The sequence below is a fragment of the Dendropsophus ebraccatus genome, chromosome 7 (genome assembly GCF_027789765.1).
Source record: "Dendropsophus ebraccatus isolate aDenEbr1 chromosome 7, aDenEbr1.pat, whole genome shotgun sequence".
Taxonomy (NCBI): domain Eukaryota; kingdom Metazoa; phylum Chordata; class Amphibia; order Anura; family Hylidae; genus Dendropsophus; species Dendropsophus ebraccatus.
In genome coordinates, this window is record NC_091460.1 from 62492123 (window position 1) to 62511811 (window position 19689).

The following is a 19689-nucleotide window of genomic DNA, read 5'->3' on the forward strand; positions in this document are numbered from 1 at the left end:
TACCATACAGCATGCTGGGAGATGGTCTGAGGTTTGGGGATGATACAGGCTGGGAGGGGAGTTGCTCTGGTACACTGCGGGGGGGGGGGGGGGGGGTAAGGGGGTGGACAGGGAGTTGTCCCTGGGACACCGTGGGGGAGGGTGGGGGTGATCCTGGGACACTGGGGGGAGTTGTCCCTGGGACACCGTGGGGGGGGGGGGGATGCTGGGGACACACTATGTGGAGGGGCTTGTGCTGCTAGGGACACACTAGGGGGGGCTGGGGCTTCTTGGGACACAATATTGGGGGCTGGGGCTGCCAGGGACACACTATGTGGGGGGGCTGGGGCTGCTAAGGACACACTGGATGGGGGTAGGGGTCGCAGGGCGGGAGCCACAGTGGGCATTGGACGGGGGAGGGAGGGTGGGCAAACACCGCATGGTATGCTGGACTGGGGCAGGGGCCGCAAGGTATCCTGGACGGGGGCCTCAGGAGATGCTGACGTGGGTGGGGCCGCTGGACAAGGGATGCAGGGAACACCAAACGGGGGCGAGGGATGCAGGGCACATTGCAGCTGGGCCATTGCAGCACCAGGGAGGCCCGTTCGGCGGCCGGGTACTGCAAGTGTCTGCTCAGGGGGCCCAATCCATTTCAGGATCGGGCACCGGGCCCCCTGATGCGGCAGGCCCCGTACGGCCAACCGCTACAGTTGCTATGGCAGTAGTTCCGCCACTGCAATCATGGTTCAATTATTTCAAATAAAGAAATATTAGATTATATCACTTATCTAAAGAAGTGGTGCCTTATGATTTAGTAGTCACATTCCTGAGAATAAGAGTACTCAGGGCCTATAGAAATGTTATGTGCCGGCCTTACTAGAATGTGTAATGTACTAAAATGGATAGAGACATTACTGTACGGTAAAATGTTAGAGAAAGCCTATTGCTCACATCAAAATTTTTAGTGAAACATATATTTTTAAGATTATTGGTGATTTTTTAATAATTTTCCATTTTACTTTCTATACTAAAATATAATCCTGAATTTCTGGTCCTTAATCCCCTAGACCCCAGTGCCTACCCTACACCCCATCCCTTACCCCTGTTTTCCTAGATTATTACTTGCTCTATGTCATGAGCTTATTTGTATGCTTATTTTTTTCTTTGTTCTGTATTAAAATCTTAATAAATACTGAATGTGAAAAAAAATTAGCAGTTTTTAGTCTGACCACTAGGCATTATAAAAAGATAAGTTTTGTAAAGAACACCCAGCAGTGTCCTCCTTATAACCACAGACAGAATTAGAAAAAGCTAAGAGCAGTATATAGATAATAGAGGATAAGACCATTCCTGTGCAATGATGTCTGCACATGTCATAGAGTATGCCTAGATAACTCTCCCATATAAGTCAATATGGTCCCCTCCTGTCTATTGTGCCTATATCCATGTAGTTGTTGTAAAGCATATCACTAAATGCTGTTAAAGAAGCGAAGCAGAAGTTTACTGGGTAATATGACTTTCCCCACAAAACTAGAATCAGAATCAGAAATCTAGCCTAGCCTTATCTAGGTTACACATACCATTTAGAGGGGTTGTCTGGTCATTAATCATGCTGTTGTGCCTACGGGGAAACATAACAAATATGTATTCTCGCATAGACTGCATAGAGAGAACTATGCTGTCCGTGCCAGGCAGGCATTTCATGTCCACTCGGCAGGAGAAAGTTTGCAGATACCGGGTGGCCTGGAAACCAACAGCAGAGCAATAGGATCTTGAATTTAAGAATAAAACGAGATGTGACCTTACCCCATTCCACAACTGCAGCTCTTCTTCAGCTCTAAGAACAGGGGATGAAAATGGGGCACCTATAAGAAAAAGTAAAAGGCATAAAGAAATGTAATTGGTATCTGTAGCACAGGGATGAGAAAAATATTGGCCCTCCAGCTGTTGCAAAACTATAATTCCCGTTATGGTTCTCTTTGGCTGTCCAGGCATGATGGCATTGTAGTTTTGCAACAGCTGGAGGGCCAAAGGTTAACTACCCCTACTTTAGCATATGCATTCTGATATCCAAATTTTCATTGTTGACTAAACATGTGTTACCACTAAAGCTCATTTATCTCTCTATGATAAAATGTTGTTGCAAATACACCAGATTATATGTGCCATATCTATCAATACATGCCCCATAATGTGTACCACAAATTATATGTTTCTCTAGACCTGCTTTAAAAGAGAAGTCCGGCCAAAACTATTTTTTAATATGTTATTACTTACGGAAAGTTAGACAACTTTCTAATGTACATTAATTATGGGAAATGCACATATAGGGCTATTTCCCTTAATTTAGTAGATCAGGGAGACTTCAGATTCTCTAAAAAAAGATGATGTCATGAATTACAATGGATCGCCAGCAGGGGCGCACTATATATAGAAGTCAATGAGTACCATTGACTTCTATATATATAGTGCGCCCCTGCTGGACACTCCATTGTAATTACAATCGATGTGTATGTAAATGTAATACAGTATAAAGTGTTTTTGATTGAATACATTTATGGAATACTTTGGGAAGGAAGTGTCCTTGCTCCCCAAAGTATTCCATAAATGTAATCAATCAGTACAATCAGTACAGTAACCCGTCAAACCGCTGCCCGCCCGCCGAACCGCCGCCGCTACCGAAAGCCCACCGCTCTGGACTAGACTCAACTACTACTCTCATGGTGATAGGAGAGTAGTAGCTGGGTTATATCGCCACCGCTGATGCTGCTGCTGATGGGTGCAGGGGGAGCCGCTCATCACTGTGCAGCTATCATCCCCCTCCACTCCCCCCTCCTCCTCCGGCCAAACTTTACACTATGTGATGGCTGACTCCCCGCCCGGCCACCGCTCTCCGATCACACATGCCGGCTCCCGGTGCTTCCTGGTGTCCCCGGCCGGCATGTGTGATCGGAGAGCGTCGCCGGGCGGGGAGTCAGCCATCACATAGTGTTAAGTTTGGCAGGAGGAGGAGGGGGGAGCGCAGGGGAATGATAGCTGCTGCACAGTGATGAGCGGCTCCCCCTGCACCCATCAGCAGCAGCATCAGCGGCGGCGATATAACCCAGCTACTACTCTCCCATCACCATGAGAGTAGTAGTTGAGTCTAGTCCAGAGTGGTGGGCGTTCGGTAGCGGCGGCGGTTCGGCGGGCGGGCAGCGGTTCGGTGGGTTACTGTACTGATTGTACTGATTGATTACATTTATGGAATACTTTGGGGAGCAAGGACACTTGCTCCCCAAAGTATTCCATAAATGTATTCAATCAAAAACACTTTATACTGTATTACATTTACATACACATCCATTGTAATTACAATGGAGTGTTCAGCAGGGGTGCACTATATATAGAAGTCAATGGTACTCATTGACTTGTATATATAGTGCTCCCCTGCTGGACACTCCATTGTAATTACACCCCCGGTTCGTGACGTCATCTCTTTTTAGAGAATCTGAAGTCTCCCTGATCTACTAAATTAAGGGAAATAGCCCTATATGTGCATTTCCCATAATTAATGTACATTAGAAATTTGTCTAACTTTCCGTAAGTAATAACATATTAAAAAATAGTTTTGGCCGGAGTTGTCCTTTAAAGTGTCCCTGTCATTATAAAAAAAAACAACTTTTGACATGTCACAGAGACATGTCCAAAGTTTTAATCCGTTTCCAGAGTGTTCAGACCTCAACTGATTAGGAGAACAAGCTGAGAGAAGTCCGAGCGTGTTCTCTCTTCCCGGTTTGTGTCCATCCATCCTGGACAGCCCCATAGACTTACATTATCTGTCCGTCCAGGTCACATAACATAGAGCAGGGAAAGAGAATTATTTTCATAGTAATTTTATTCCATGGTGAATAGTTAATGCAAGGTCCTAATAAGCTCCAGTTCCTGCAGAGAAGATTAGTGTAAAGCGTTTGTCCATAATTTCTCTGATTAATGCTGACATTGGCTTGGTCTCTGGTAGAGGAAGTGGATATACTCTACTAGACCTGAGAGGTGTAGAAGGTTGGAGAAGAAGTACGGGAAACAGGAAGAGCCCCAGCAGAATATCTGGCCAGACGACCATTCTATAGATGAGAAATATCAGGGAAACCCCAAAGTGAAAGACTGGACAGGAATTTATTTGGGTAGGAATAGTTCCTATGTGGAATGGACTGGCACAGTACAGTGGTTGAAGTGACTCTGAGAAATAGGTGATCCCTTGGTGAAAGTAAGATAGAGCGGTTCTTGAAGCAGAAGCAGAGTCTGGTATTTGAGAGAACTCACTGAAATTTTTCACAATAATCTAGGCATGATTCTTGGAGTAATTTTACACTGGAACTTAAAACCTGTTGAAGGGAAATGTCAGCCTTAAGGTAATCCTTGACTCTCACCTTGGTCTTGAAGTTATTCTGACTTAACAGTATACTTTGCAGGCAAGAGCGTATTGCTATTGGGCTCTGGGTGAGAGAGAACCAGCACTAGATGGAAATTGGACTCATATTCCCATGGAACTGTGCAAGACTCCTTTTCCCGTGAAACATTATTTGAAAATAAAGCATTATTGCCCTAAAGACAAGAGGATATAAACACCAACATTTTCTGAAGACCTCATTACTAAGAATGGTCCGAACCTGCCGAGGTTCGGGTTCGTATGAACCCGAACTCTCGGCATCAGATTCCCGCTGTCTGGCCGCTCCGTGCAGTGGGTGGATACAGCTTGAGGAAACTGGAATACAGCCTTAGCAGGTTCGGACCATCTCTACTCATTACTATGGGATGATCTTTCTTCTATTTATGCCGCAATATGCAGAATGAACTTTCTCTGAGGCCAACTGAAGGTCAGGGCCAACCAAGGACACTGAACATGTTTCCTTTCTTGAGACATTTCCTGGAAATGGAAGACCACTCTTGTCACTGGGGAGAATAGCTTATTAAAGGAACTCCAGTGTTTTTTTTTTTTCCTTCTTTTAACCCTTAGAGGACCCGGCCAATTTCAATTTTTGCTTTTTTGTTTTTTCCTCCTTGTGCTTAAAAGGCCATAGCACTTGCACTTTTTCACCTAGAAACCCACATAAGCCCTTATTTTTTGGAGTACCTTTTTTGAAGTACCACTTCCAAGACACCTAAGCAGGTACATACCAAAAGTTTTGATTGGCTGGGGTGATCAGACCCTAACCAATTGCTAGAACTAGAGAGGAGAAGCACTGAGAGCTGCTTCTCCGTACTCTCTGCACACTCAACTTGGAACGGTTCCATGGACTTATGTTATAAGTCCATCTTGGGTCCCTTAAAGGGAACCAATCATCCCCATTGGGCTGATATGGTTTCCTGGAGCACGGTATACAGCTCAAGAGCAGCACCGCTCTCTGCCTGTCAGCATGCTTGGTGGGATGATTAACAGGGAGAGAGGCTAGTAACAGGCCTCTCTGCCTGTCAATCATCCAGATGATGACCTCCCTGCCTCTGCCTGCTGCATGCTCCGATAATAAAACCTCTTTTTCTTCGGTATACCGCTTCTACTGCAGCCACTATGTGCTGCAGGCTGCTCAGGAGCTGTATAGAGTTCTCTAGGGAACCATATCAGCCCAATTGGGCTGATTGGTTCCGTTTAAGAGTTTAGGGGGAGTATGGAGGTGTTACAACTTGCTACAATTCAGGAGCTCAGGAAAGCCTCTTTGACTCCTTATCCTGTAGAAAAACGCATTTTTCTGATACAGTCCAAGGCATTTGACTTGTACTCTTCAAGGGCTACTGACAAAAGTGGTGGAGGGATCCAGGCATAAACCATATCAGGAAGGACTTAAGGATTTCAATCTGTATAGTCTGGAGGAAAGAATAGAATGTTCAGGTGGGAAGTGTTTTTAGAAAAAAACTGAACTGAACTGATCAAGAGGACACAGTGAGAGGTTAGTTGGGGGAAAGATCAGAAGCAACGTGAGAAAATATTACTTTACAGAAAGAGCAGTAGATGCTTGGAACGAACATCCAGCAGAGGTGGTTGGTAAATCTACAATAACAGAATTTAAACATTCATGGGATAAACATACGATATTTAGTATCACCGCCTGCGTAATGACACTGGCAATAAGATTATTACATGATTAAACCTGTGCGGTGACTGCAGAAAATTAAAAATGAGAAAAATGCTAATTTTGTAATTTTTTCATGAAAAAATAGCATCTTTCACAAAAAATTTTTTGCATATCGGCCAAAATTTACCACTAACCTAAAGTACAATATGTCACAAAAAACAATCTCAGAATCAGAAAGAAAAGATATAGCATCACGTAGCTACAACCGCATAAAGGGAGACAGGTTAGATTTAAAAAAATGGGCTCTGGTCATGAAGGCCAAAATCAGTCAATTCCTGAAGGAGTTAAACATCATGTCTGATTTTCAAAGCACAAACAGATCTCTGCATGAGATCTACTGAGGTTCAACAAGTTTTTATTTACTGTTAATTTTCTATACACACCTATAAAAAAAAAAAAGTGCTTGCAGAAAAATAAGACTACAGCTAATTGTGTATTAACATGTAGACAATATGCAACAAGTGATTCAGACTTCATTCTATGAACGTCTATTACACATAGTGATGTAACAACAACTAATCCATTGTCCCCAAGAATCCTCTTATTGTCTGGAAATGCCAATGAATAAACATTGTATCTCTTTCGCCAAAGACCTGGTCTGCATTTTGCTACACTAGCAGTATAACTATATATAACTATATTATGACTTACGACTTGCCAGCACATCAAGTAATGAATGTTTTCCTATCTTTGGACAACTGCTGACGTTCAGTGCTCTATAAATGTGTCATTCAGTGTAGCGCCTAACATTCTGAGCATTGAAGTCAGAGAAAAGAAAAGTCGTCAAGTTGTGTATTTTCAGGTAAAGAGTTATGGAGTACATTTCTGTGTAACTGTTTTGCAGGGGGAATTTATCTTCCATTTATACCAGCATCCTGGCATAAAAAAGTGGCCAGAGCACATTCCCAAAAGGGGCATGGCTATGTGGACTCATCAGATTTACTATGATTTAATTATACCAGTGGCATAAGTCATAGTGGAAGTCTATTCCAGTTTGCACAGTGCACAGGCAGACTCCTGCTCTCTGGCTCCTCTCAGTCCACGTCTCAGAAGTGCCCTTCATTGTCTGTGGACGGAACTGCGCCAGCACATCATGACATATTGGATATAGGGCCCTATTCCACCGGACGATTATCGTTAGCATAATCGTTAACGATTAACGATCTCAAACGACCGCTATTGCGAAAGACCTGAAAACGTTCACTCATTTCCATGGAACGATAATCGTTACTTATGATCGTAATTGCGATCGTTTCTTCTTCCGTATTTCTTCGCTATTGCGTTCGTATCTATTGCGAACGACCGAACGATGTCTTATTCAATGCGAACGATTTGCGAACGTTTTGCGAACGAGCAACGATAAAAATAGGTCCAGGTCTTATAAAGCGATCAACGATTTCTCGTTCGGTCGTTAATCGTTACTGCATTTCAACCGAACGATTATCGTTTAGATTCGAACGATTTAACGATAATCTGAACGATAATCGTCCAGTGGAATAGGGCCCATAGTGTGTGGGCATAGTTTCTCCATGTCTCGGAAGGGGGAGCTGAAAAAGTTTTAGGTCCAGGGAGCTGTCTTCTGCTTCCCAGACAATCCCTTTAAGAGCCAGTGCTTCTAAATAAATCTATAGAGATGCACACCAGTGGGGAGTCGTTGCCAATTCCCCCTTTGTTTTTACATTTCATTTTGTACATGAAATCTATTCAGTACAACTTTGTTGGCAATAACATTATGAGCCTACATTTATTAAAGGGGAACTATCGGCAGGTTAGACAAGTCTAAGCTGTTGATAGCTCCCTGTTGTGCATGGGGCACTGAGGATGAAGGTATGTCTCTTACCTTGGCCTTCGGTGCTGTTCCCCTGCTGTTATCTTCTGCCCTGTAAGCCATTGAGAGCACTGGTGGCGGGGGTACCGTTGTCCGCTAGAATCGCTGTGCAAGGCGGGGCTAGGCCCCACCCCCAGTGCTCCTAATGGCTTACCGGGCAGAGAATATATTTCAGAATAAGCAACATGGGGACGACGCTGAACCTCAGTGCCCCATGGACACTAGGAAGCTATGAGCAGGTTAGAATTGTCTAACCTGCCAACAATTCTCCTTTAGGCCTCGTTCCCACTTGTAACGACTGGAGTCGTGGATCCACTGGACCGTCACTAGCGATGGCGTAAGCCGCACCAGGGAGCGGAGTCTAAGGGGCCGCTGGTTTTCACCAGAGCCCGCCGCAAGGCGGGATGGACTTGCTGCGGCAGGCAACCCCCAGGTCGCTACCCCTGGCTTGGTTTGCTAGTGATGGCAGACGAGGTGTAGCTGGAACAGTAGGCAAGCAGGCAGACAGGCAGGTAGGCAGCTGGATACAGGGAACCGCAGGTAGCAGAAACAATGTGCAGGTACACAGGATAGGCACAAACAGGTAGCTGGGACTAAACACACTAGGAAGCATGCAGAGGCTCCAACACCTGTGGTGGGGCAGGGCTGCAATTTATAGGAAAATCTCAGAGCAGAGCAGCAGTCAATTAAAGGCACAGTGACCCTTTAAGTTACAGCAGAGCCGGCGCGCGCGCTCCCTAGGAGGCAGGGACGCGCCCTTTGGGCAGACAGGGAGCTGAAGGAGGAGCCCCGGCACAGAGCAGGAGATGGGGCAGCAGCGGCGTGGCGAGAGGTATGTGCCGCGGCCACGGATGTGACACCACTGAGCAAAACTAGCGGAATGCCATTAGCCTCCTGCTCATAATGGGAGTCAATGGGAGGTCAATGGGAGCTCTAATCGGCACCTTCGGATCTCCCTCACTTCCGGGTTTCAGTGAAGTTAATGGTAGAGAAAAGGCTACTGGTGCGCATGCTCATTTGCAGCCTTTTCATTGGCTGAATTGCATCACATGGCTTCCAGCTTGCTCAGCCAAACAGATTGCTGGGAGAAGAGGACAAGATGGTGCCAGGAGAAGAGGGCGTGGTCGACAGTTATTAGGTATGTCGGGGGTCGAGGAGGGGACAGGGGGGAACAGGGGCCAGCTTATTAATATACATTACAAAGTTATATAACTTTGTAATGTGAATTCCTATATAGACAAAGCAACAGCTTGTCCTAAGTCAAAAAAAGTCTATCACAGAACATAATCTTTATTCAAAAGTTTGTTAAACTACATAATCCAACAGTATTAAAAAGATGATCTCATAGCAATACACATAGGCATCACCAGTAGTGGATTATAATAGGGGCGTTTCGGGCGGCAACCCGGGGCCCTGAGCTCCTGGGGGGCCCATGACCACCCCAAAAGACTTATACTTTCAGTGGTGTACTGTCTTCTGGCTACACTTCCGCCATGATTTGCAAAAAAATCTGTTTTTTTTCATGGCAATTTTGCACAAATCAGGACATCATGACATTATCTGTCTTGTACTATGAACGCCAGGCTAGTGCTGCCATAGTTACAGTGGGGTGGGGGGGGCCCAGGCTTGGTGAACAGCCCGGGGCCTATGGTAAAGTTAATCCGCCCCTGGGCATCACACTTCACAGGAAACAGAACTATATGTATAGAGCACAATGAAAAGAGGTACACTTATTTACACAAACCTGGATCTATAGTTTAACATTGCACTGACCCTCCAATAGTGGCTTAAATAGTCACAAACAATTGCACAGAGCCCATTGTCTGAATAGCAGCCAAAAGGAGGTTAAGTAACAGAATAACACTACCTGTGATGTGGGTAAGTGCTGCTCCTCCAACGCACGTTTCGCGTCTAGCTTTTTCCAGGAGGCTCTAACTTTGTAATGTGTGTTAATTAGACCAAAAAAAGTCGGCGTTCCCTTTAAACAAATGTTGTATGAGTCAATTTGCAATATATTTTATTAGAGAAAAATGCTGCAATGCATATGAGAAAGTGTGCAATACATGTCCTGTTGTTTTCAATAGGAATACAAGCTGTTGTGCACACTGTGGATAAGTGAGATGTAACGTTGCACATATTTTGCATAGTAAATGCTATAACTCTCCATTTTCAGAATCTGTCCTTTCCATGTGGTTGCAATCTCTAAAGCTCTTTCCTCATTTCCACACCAATAGTTTTAATCTGTCAGCTCCTGGGCACTACCTAAGCTGCTAAAAGTGTGCTGTAGCTTGCAGCCCCCAGTGAGCATGGTGTCTTTTTTTCGTAATTTTCCGTGCAGCGGATTATGTAAAATCTTATGTCTCTTACTGTAATAAAGAGTCACAGAGCAGTTGTTTGTGCCACATTCTGGCATGCATCCTCCTCCCTCTTGATGAATAATCAATGCTGCCCGGCCTCCTGATCGCTCAGCTGTCAGATTGCAGATCAGAAACACTCAGGTATAATTGAATCTCTTCTACCTAATGTGTTGGGGCTGTGGTCTAGGGGTAACTGACCTGTCTAGAGTTCATTCCTGTCGGCAGTTCATTCTCTGTTTCAAATTCACTGATGGAAATTAAACAGATGTCTTTTTTTCTCATTATTGTATCATTTTTAAGGCTATGTTCACACACAGTATTTTTTCTCAGTATTTTGCAACCAAAGCCAGAAGTGGATTGAAAACACAGAAAGGCTATATTCTCACACTGTTGAATAACAGTGTGAGAGCATAGCCTTTCTGTGTTCTCAATCCACTCCTGGTTTTGGTTGCAAAATACTGACCAAAATACTGAGCAAAAATACTGTGTGTGAACATAGCCTTCAAAATGGTACAATAATGAGGAAAAAAAGACATCTATTTAATTTCCATCAGGGGATTCAAACCAGAGACAGGTGAGTTACCCCTAGACCACAGCTCCAACACATTTGAGAAAGAGATTCTATCAGACATAAACTGCCTACAGAGGACTGATCAGCAATCTGACAGCTGAGCGAGCAGGAGGCTGGGCAGCATTGATTATTTATGAAGAGGGAGGAGGATGCATGTCTGAGTGTGGCACGAACAGCTGCTCTGTGACTCTTTAGTACAGTAGGAGACATAAGATTGTACATAATCCGCTGCACGGAAAACTACCAAAAGGGCACCATGCTCACTAGGGGACTGCCAGCTACAGCACGCTGTCAGCACCTTAGGTAGTGCCCAGGAGCTGACAGATTCTCTTTAAGGGTGTCCTAAAGATTCTTTTTTTTTTTTTTTTTTTTTTAGGCAGGGTTATAAGATTCCCTGAAAGACATTCCTACCTCCCTTCTCACCTTTCAGTCAGCAATCTTCCCCTATACTTCATGCACTTTGCATCTGCACACAGGACTGGCACATCTACCTTTATGTGCATGACTCTATTTCTATACGATGGCTGGACCATTATACACATAAAGCCCTTTTTGCCTTTTGCCTTAACCCCATTCCTCATAGACTGTAAGTGTTTGCTAGTAGGATCCTCACTCCTTGTTTCAGTAATTAGTGTGTAATTATGTAATGGATGATTGTCTATGGTTTATGTACCCCCCAAAAAACCCTATTGGTTTATGTAGCCCCAAAATTGTAAAGTGCTCTTTATACATAAGCATTATTATTATTGTTATGGTAAGCCATAAAGATTAGTGAATGGAAAAGCCAAGGGTATGAAGGAAAAAGATATTACAAATGTCCCAGCAGCTCCAGAGCTCAGGGGATTTATGTAGTGGCGCATTGGCTACGCTAGCTCAAACCTATGTGCAGCTGCACCCCCCCTTGAACGCCCCCTCTCCGCCCGTGGTGAAGGTGGCACAGATGGGGCAGATGCGAAAAAAATATTCACAAAAATACCATTTGCGAATATTGTTACGCCGATCGGCCCCATCTGCGCCTAAAAAGGCATTTACACCTTTTCATACATGTCCCCCATAGTGTGAAGTTACACTAAAACTCTGCACAAGGCAGCATGCTGAAAACACGCCTCATTCTTCATTAAATATTCTGATATAGATGGTAAGAGATGGTGACATAATTTAGAGGATGAGACTGGAGACAGGATCCAGCCAAGTCTACTCATATGCGTTGTCTCAGGAGAGAGGAGTCGGTGAGCTGCTGAGACAACACAACACTGAAAATGAAAGGACCACACAACTTTATGTCAAAGGTATTTTAAGCAAAAACATGCTGAAACTAGTACAATCTTGTTTAGCAAACCTCTGACGTGTCATAGTGACATGTAAGAAATTTTGATCAGTGGGGTTATGGTTCCAAGATTGCACTAATCACTGAAAACTATGAGGCAGAAGTGCTTGGCCCATTGGTTCTCCTCAAAGAATGGAATGAAAAATCTTGGAGTCCTTTTCAGGAGAGCTGAGCTGAACTAAAGGCATAATGCTTAGCTGCATGCTTCCCTGTAGATCTGAGCAATACCAAAATACAGTACATAAACAGGTACAGAGCATATTTGAGTCTTGCTGCCTAGTAGCTTTAGGCACAGTGGGTGCATGTAGCCTGTAGTGTCTAACACAGACTGGAAATGTAGTGGGAATCATGCTGGATAGTTTTTTTTTTTTTTTGCAAATTGCTCCAGACGTGATGATCTTCCCTCCTGTGTTTGACTTGCTGTCCTTCTGCCTACATGTGTTATGTTTGCAGATCATTGTTACCACTGTTACTTTTCACCATGAAGCAGTTGTGCCATTTTTGGCACAATTTGCAACATAATTTTTTGTATTGTGTTCAGAAGTCAGAAACTCTTTATGTAGCCTATGAGATTATACATCCATCTAAATAGAGGCTCGTACAATTGCCTGCTTTGTACTAACTATCCAGCAGCCTTCTCATTTTATAATCACTTCAACCCTGCATAAAGATATTTAATTGATGGTCTTTGTATTTTTGTAGATACATTCTTCATAGACCTAAGATTCATACACGTATAGATGATAAATATAATAAATGAAATAGAGTTACCAGAGTAAGGAGAGAAAAGCAGTGTACCATTACCCTCACCACTGCCTGGACAAGCAGCACTGGTCACATCCCAATTTATAATATGACTATAGCCAATTCCCTTGTGTGCGTGCCTGGGGGAACCTTTAACACGCTCATGTGCTACACGCTGCCAAACTTAAGAGGATAATTCTGTGGAGTAAAGCGGAGGTATAAATCCGCTCCGATCACCGTAATTAATTATTTGATTTGGTTACAGCTTATTGCTGAGATTATTTTACACATAATTACATAAGCACATGCTGATTTTATTACTGCCGTGATTAGCTCTGTTCCTAGAATCAGCGTCTTACACCAATTCCAGGTTCTACAAGCCAAAAGCAGAAAACAACATTTGACAACTCATTACTCATCTGTTGATACAACCATTATAAAAGGACATCATCAAATGCACAACACTGGCTGCATACTTACCATCAGCGTTGTAAGTCCCAGTTATGGACTATAGGATCATATATCAAGATTTCATTTTGCAAAGAGACTGATATCAAAAGTGGGCATACACCAACTATAATTCCTCCCACCCTTCCCACACACGGGAACATTTGGCACGGGCTGAACACTCCTATGTTCTGTATAGGGAGATCTGGCAGCAGCTTATCTCTATAAAAACTTATCAGTCGGTCAAGTCTTTCGGGAGAGCCATATACACTTTATACTGACCCCCAAACCTGCCACGAGCAGTGAGTTCAGCCAACCGAAGTATAGGGGCCTTTAGGCAAATAGAAGTGTCAATACTATGAGCTGATCAAATAAGGGTAGAAATCTGCTTCAACAATTACTTGTCCTCTATGGCTCCATTTACACTGTGCTTCTGGTACACTGGTGGGATGTAAAAAAATACTATTAGACAGTATAAAATTAGTTTACAAAGGCACCAGATTTATCACAGCATGCTGTTTAATTAATCTGGTGCATGTGTAGACTGTCTAGTCTAATGGTGCGTTTACACAGAGAGATTTATCTGACAGATTTTTAAAGCCAAAACCAGGAACAGACTATACACAGGGAACAGGTCATAAAGGAAAGACTAAGATTTCTTCTCTTCTCAAATCCATTCCTGGCTATGGCTTCCAAAATCTATAAAATAAATCTGTCTGTGTAAATGCACCATTAGTTGATACTGTCTAGTCTAAATCTCCCCCTTGGTGTTTTGTATTAGTCAATCTAATATTGTCTACTACTGAAGTGAGCCCTGTAATAAGCAGAACCCTTCACTAAGAATATCTATGACGTTACATTGCACCTGGAAGTACTATCACTCATACGGTTAATTCTCTCCGAATTATTCACATTAATGCGGCTCATGGCTAGACCCCGCTGACAGTGTACATGGCCTGACAGTGGCAGTATGCCATATATCATTAACATGGTGATGAATTCAAATTTCGAAATGCATAGATGTGACAGTAAATATCTAGATTAAAATATCCGTCCAATCAATTACATTTCCATAATGTTGCATTATAACTCGATACAATATTTACATAGATACTAAATATGTGCATATAAACTAAGGTGTTACATAAAGATTAATAGGCAAAAGTGAAGTCGATATATGTGGAAACTCCTGGCTTATTTATAAAGTGACAGAGACAGCCTCAAGGATTCTACAAAGTAACACAAACACAATTAGGAATCCCTGTTCTGCTCGGAACATTGAAAGGTCACAAATTTCATTTAGACATTGTTTGCTTGTCTGCGAGCATCAGATGCATAGTGTAATAAAGAGCTGAAAGTAAGGAGGTGAAGAGATGCCTGGGCGGATCAGAAGAACCAGGAGTGAATAGAACAATAAAGATAGTCTCCCCTGTAGTAATGTTATTATTATGTTTGTTCTGCTGCTCTATCTGAGAGCAGGGTAAAATAGAGAGGTTAAGCACCATGATATACAGGATTTCTGAGTAATAAGCAGAGAGACTTCTAGGACAGGCAATGAGAGCCGGGCTTATCCCACCCACACAAGATGACTGACAGCTTTATTGTGTCATTGTGCACATACGGGGTAAGGACACTCCTAGAAGTCCTGCCAGGGTGTACTCTGCTTTTTATTCATAAAACCAATCTATCATGAAGCACAACTTCTTTATTGTAACTTGCGCGACAAGTATCCTTTAAAAGGAACCAATCATGAGAAGTTAGTGTTCCGAGTTCTGATGTACAGTAAAATGCTGCAGCATTTACTACCATATACATTGCTAGTTTGTCGTTTTCTCCATCTTCATGAAAATTTACTTTTCTTCCTTTTCATGCTGTATGTAAATCAGCGCTAACTAGTCATGTGGGTGGCGACTCTCCCACAACTAGTCACAGTTCCCCAGGCTGTAGTCACTGCCTTCCAAGCTTTAATCCTGCCTGTCTGGGCGTGATTCCCAGGCCAGGAGCCTGCTACATCATTCAGAGGTGAGATTACAGCACGGAGGGAAGTGGTTACAGCCCAGGAGCCATGACTATTGAGGTAGAGACACCACTAACATAACTAGTTGACACTGTTTTGCATACAGCACGGAAGGAATAAAAATACATTTTTGAGGAGACAGAAGCAATGGCAAATAAACAGCTTATATGGTACGATATACGCTGCAGCATTCTTAAGAACATCATTATTGTAACTCGGAACCCTAAATCCTCATGATTGGTTTACTTTAAACCCAGATAATTTCCTTCTGGCCTGTAAGGAGATACATTCCCATATCAGTTCTGGGCCTCTATGCTAAGACTTCCTATTTGTGGCAAGTACTTTAATGATGGTCTAGGGAAAGTGTGAATTCTACACTCGGCCAATAAGTCATATGTAGTCTTAAAGGGGTTCTCCAGGCTTACAAAAACACTGCGACTTTCTTCCGAAAAGCGCAACCACTCTTGTTCTTAGTTTGGGTGTGGTTTTACAGCTCAGTTCTTGTAAAGTGAATTGAGCTGTATAACAATACCACACACAACCTAAGGACAGTTATGGTGCTGCTTTTCCAAGAGTAGTTGTGTTCTTCTAATTCTAGACAACCCCTTTAAAATGACTAGGAGTAACAATTTACTAAGTGAAAGAGCATGCATTGACTGTGTCAGTTAGTGATCAGGAATTAAAATACAATTGATTGAAGTCAATGTCTCACTAGGTACATGGCTTTGTGTTTTTTACACGAACAGACCGCCGAGGGCACAGGGATGCAGGTGCTGCAGTCCTTTTTGTGAATCGCTGCCTGGTTCCCGAACACGGCGTAGGTCTATTCCCAAGCCACGTCACAGAGGGGAGGGGAGATCGTCACACTTGGGGCCGGTAGGCACGTCCCCAATGCATAGAGTCGGGCCGATGCATGGCAAACGAACAGCTTTGAGTGTGTGAGCTGGGCGGCGGTTTATAAAAATTTCCACGCCACCGACATTCCCGCGCCAGCACCAGACTGTTCATGCAAAAAATACAAAGCGATTCCACATAGTTCGTTCAATTGCTGGGATCAGATACAGTAAACAAAGGTAGTAATGATCATAACTAACGGCTATCCTTTTGTGTAATATGGTGATTTCAGGTAGCTCTTGATTGTGATCGTTAATTGCTTTGCCTAATAGGACCCTTACTAAGTATAATGTTCTAGGAGTACTCTAACACCAGTAACTGTGCTGACTCATTTAATGTGTGAGGGGAATAAGTGTATAGGGGTGTCATAATCTGCTTACATCTCATCCGCTAGCTACATATGTGAGCCTGATTTTCTTTTCAGTCTAGAGGGATTGTTGCTTTTAAAAGTTATATATTAAAGTAAAGTTATTTTCTAGTTGAAGTTTCCTCCCTGTATGAGGGAGAATGGGCACAAAATGACCTGCTAAAGTTTTAGGGAACTACTATTTCCCCCAAAATAAACAAACTTAAATCCATTCAAACCCAGATTCAAGATAAGCGACTCTGATGCAAAGTTGGGTTGAGAGTTTCCTCTTAGGATGGAAACAGGAAAGTTCCTACTCTGAATAAAGGATCTGGATAAAGCTGTTGTCCTAGAGGGACAAGATCTAAAACTGTAGGGAGTGAGCTCAGCTATGTACTAGCATTTTTCTTGTAGATGCAATATATTTTACACTGTGATACCCCAAACAGACTGCAGATCGACGCTCATTTACCAAGTCTTCACAAGTGTGGCCCCTTAAACTTATCATTGTCAGCTGCATATCACCAGTTTACACAGGGCGAGGTGCAACCAATAACAATGATTTTATTGGCTGCACAAAAGATCCTCTCAGCTGATCAGTGGCCCATTTTCATTGGATGATTTCTACAATGCTAACTGACCTCTAACATTATTTCCTTATACTAACTGGATGTAAACACATACACATTGCATCAGAAGGAAGCTGACTTTACACACTAATATACATGTGTACTCTTTTGCTTGGAAAACACCAGAATTGATCCAGAAATAAAGTCCTTGAGACTCCCTTAACTTGTAAGGAAATCATATATTACATAAAAAGTGTGTTTGACCCTTGAGGGCCTTTTTGTTGTCCCTAAAACTTAGAATCATGTCCAACAAAGATAAACTTTCATTGACAACAGGTAAAGAACATAGGTAGTGATATAATTTTTTATTTTATTTACTACTAGAAATTTGTCAATGATAATACTGGTTTCATGATATTTGTTTATCTGCTTACTGCTTTATAAGTGAAAAATACAATAATATAAGGCATTCTATAAGGGTTATAAAATATAAACCAAAATGATATTGGATAGTATATAGCCTTTTTCTACTGAAGCAGTACTAACACCTAGGGGAAGATTTATCAATCATGGTGTAAAGTAAAACCGGCTCAGCTGCCCCTAGCAACCAATCAGATTCCACTTTTCATTCCTCACAGACTCTTTGGAAAATGAAAGGTGGAATCTGATTAGTTGCTAGGGGCAACTGGGCCAGTGTCACTTTACACCATGTTTGATAAATCTCCTCCCCTAATGTACAATACTACCCTAAAGTGTACTCCTGGAAACAAGCAAGCCTTTCATGTATTACATGGACAGCCATTCATCCCAACAGTAAAGATGGACTAATACAGTCTAACAGAATGAAATTTGCCCAGATTTTCCAGAGAGCAGGGGTCCTTGCCTTTGAAAGGAGTCTGATTAGGTACTAATTCTTATCTGAAGTCAAATGTGAATCAAAACAGACTAATTTAAGCAAATCTACCCAATATAAATTTTGGGAGTTTTGCTCATCTTTACTGAGCAGCCTCCATGTAACACAACATCTTCCTTGCAGCAGCTGCCATATGAGAAGTATCTGGCTCTCCTCAGGGGAAAAGAGGTTGTCTTTGATGAGAAAACACCATTCAAGGATTGTACTTTAGACCAGTGCTTCTCATACCATCAGGCACCCTTAAAGTACGCATGTACCTTATCCAAATGTTGTCTGAACCCATCGCATGCAGTGGGTTTGGCCAACCTTCCATGCCTGACCCTTTCTAATATATGGCAGCTTCCCAACTCTCCACAGACAGATGACGTGGTGGAAAGAAGGGTCAGGCATGAAGAATTTCAAACTGACCTATCTGTTCTGGGAGGTAAAAGCTGCTGCCAAAGCTGGCTGTCTTCAGCTTACTCCTCCCCATATGTTCATCTAGGAGTGAACATTTAGGTGTATGGGGAGTATGGGGAGTTACTGTAAATGTAAATGATACCTTTAGATGTAGAAAAGACAGACCTGGGGATGAAGTGGTTAAAACATTGCTATAGCTTTTGAATGGAATGTACAATTTTTACAGAGTTCAAGGTAAGGTAAATTGGGAGATATTTGTAATTTTATTATGAATTTCAACTACAAGTAGTAAGGCCCAGGCATCACCTTGGTCTGTCTGGTGAAGCCCAGGCATTGCATTGGTCTATCTGTTCAGCCCCAATAAAAAAGGCTGAGAATTCCTGTCGTATATAAGTTTTCTATAGGTGTCCCCATTATCTGCCTGGTGCTGTCAGATCATTTCTATTACAGAAGAAAGGAAGCACTGCATATAGAGGCCTTAAAAAACAATTGTGATGGGTTATTTGCAATGGCTCATTCATTTTAGCTAATAAACTGGACCCCCCCTATACAAATTCCATGTGACCTGCCTTCAATTAGATCAATGAGGATGTGAGCAGTTTTAGTGGGAGGAGACGCAGTAGACTGAATTAGGGTGCGTTTACACAGATTTATCTGACAGATTTTGGAAGCCAATGCCAGGAATGGATTTGAAAAGAGGATAGATCCCAGTTTTTGCATAATGACCTGATCCCCGTTTATAGTCTGTTCCTGGTTTGGGCTTCAAAGATCTGTCAGATAAATCTGTCTGTGTAAACGCACCATTAGACTCTTATTAGTACTCATTAAAAGTGGAGTTCTGTTTAGGTTTCTACTCTTGTGTTCCAATCCTCTTTTTTAGTAAAATAGTTCAGTGTACAGTATTAGTAAGTGTACTCACAGCACTTACTGACAGCAGCTTCCTGTTTACCTCATAGAGCTAATATAAGACTCCCCACCTCCAGGCTGTGCTGCCCTGCTCTGTGGTTAGCCTGTCCATAAGATGGCCGACATGGAGGAGCATGTAATCATTCCCCGCCCCCAGTGTCCACCACTGAGCCTGTATATGTCTATGGAGGACACTGGGGGCATGTCGGCCATCTTATGGACAGAATCACCACAGAGCAGGGAGCACAACCTGGAGGAGAGGAGTCTGATTTTAGCTCTACA

At 42.9% G+C, this 19689-nt stretch overlaps 1 protein-coding gene across 2 annotated transcripts in view; it reads right to left on the reverse strand.

Annotated features, from left to right (window-relative positions):
* The window catches only part of NMU (neuromedin U), a 39601-nt gene that overhangs the window by 14744 nt on the left and 5168 nt on the right, over window positions 1-19689 (reverse strand). For both annotated transcript variants that reach the window (XM_069976539.1, XM_069976538.1), the window contains exon 2: window positions 1786-1844. In XM_069976539.1, the coding sequence (XP_069832640.1) occupies window positions 1786-1844 (59 nt within the window). The remainder of the gene's footprint in view (window positions 1-1785; window positions 1845-19689) is intronic.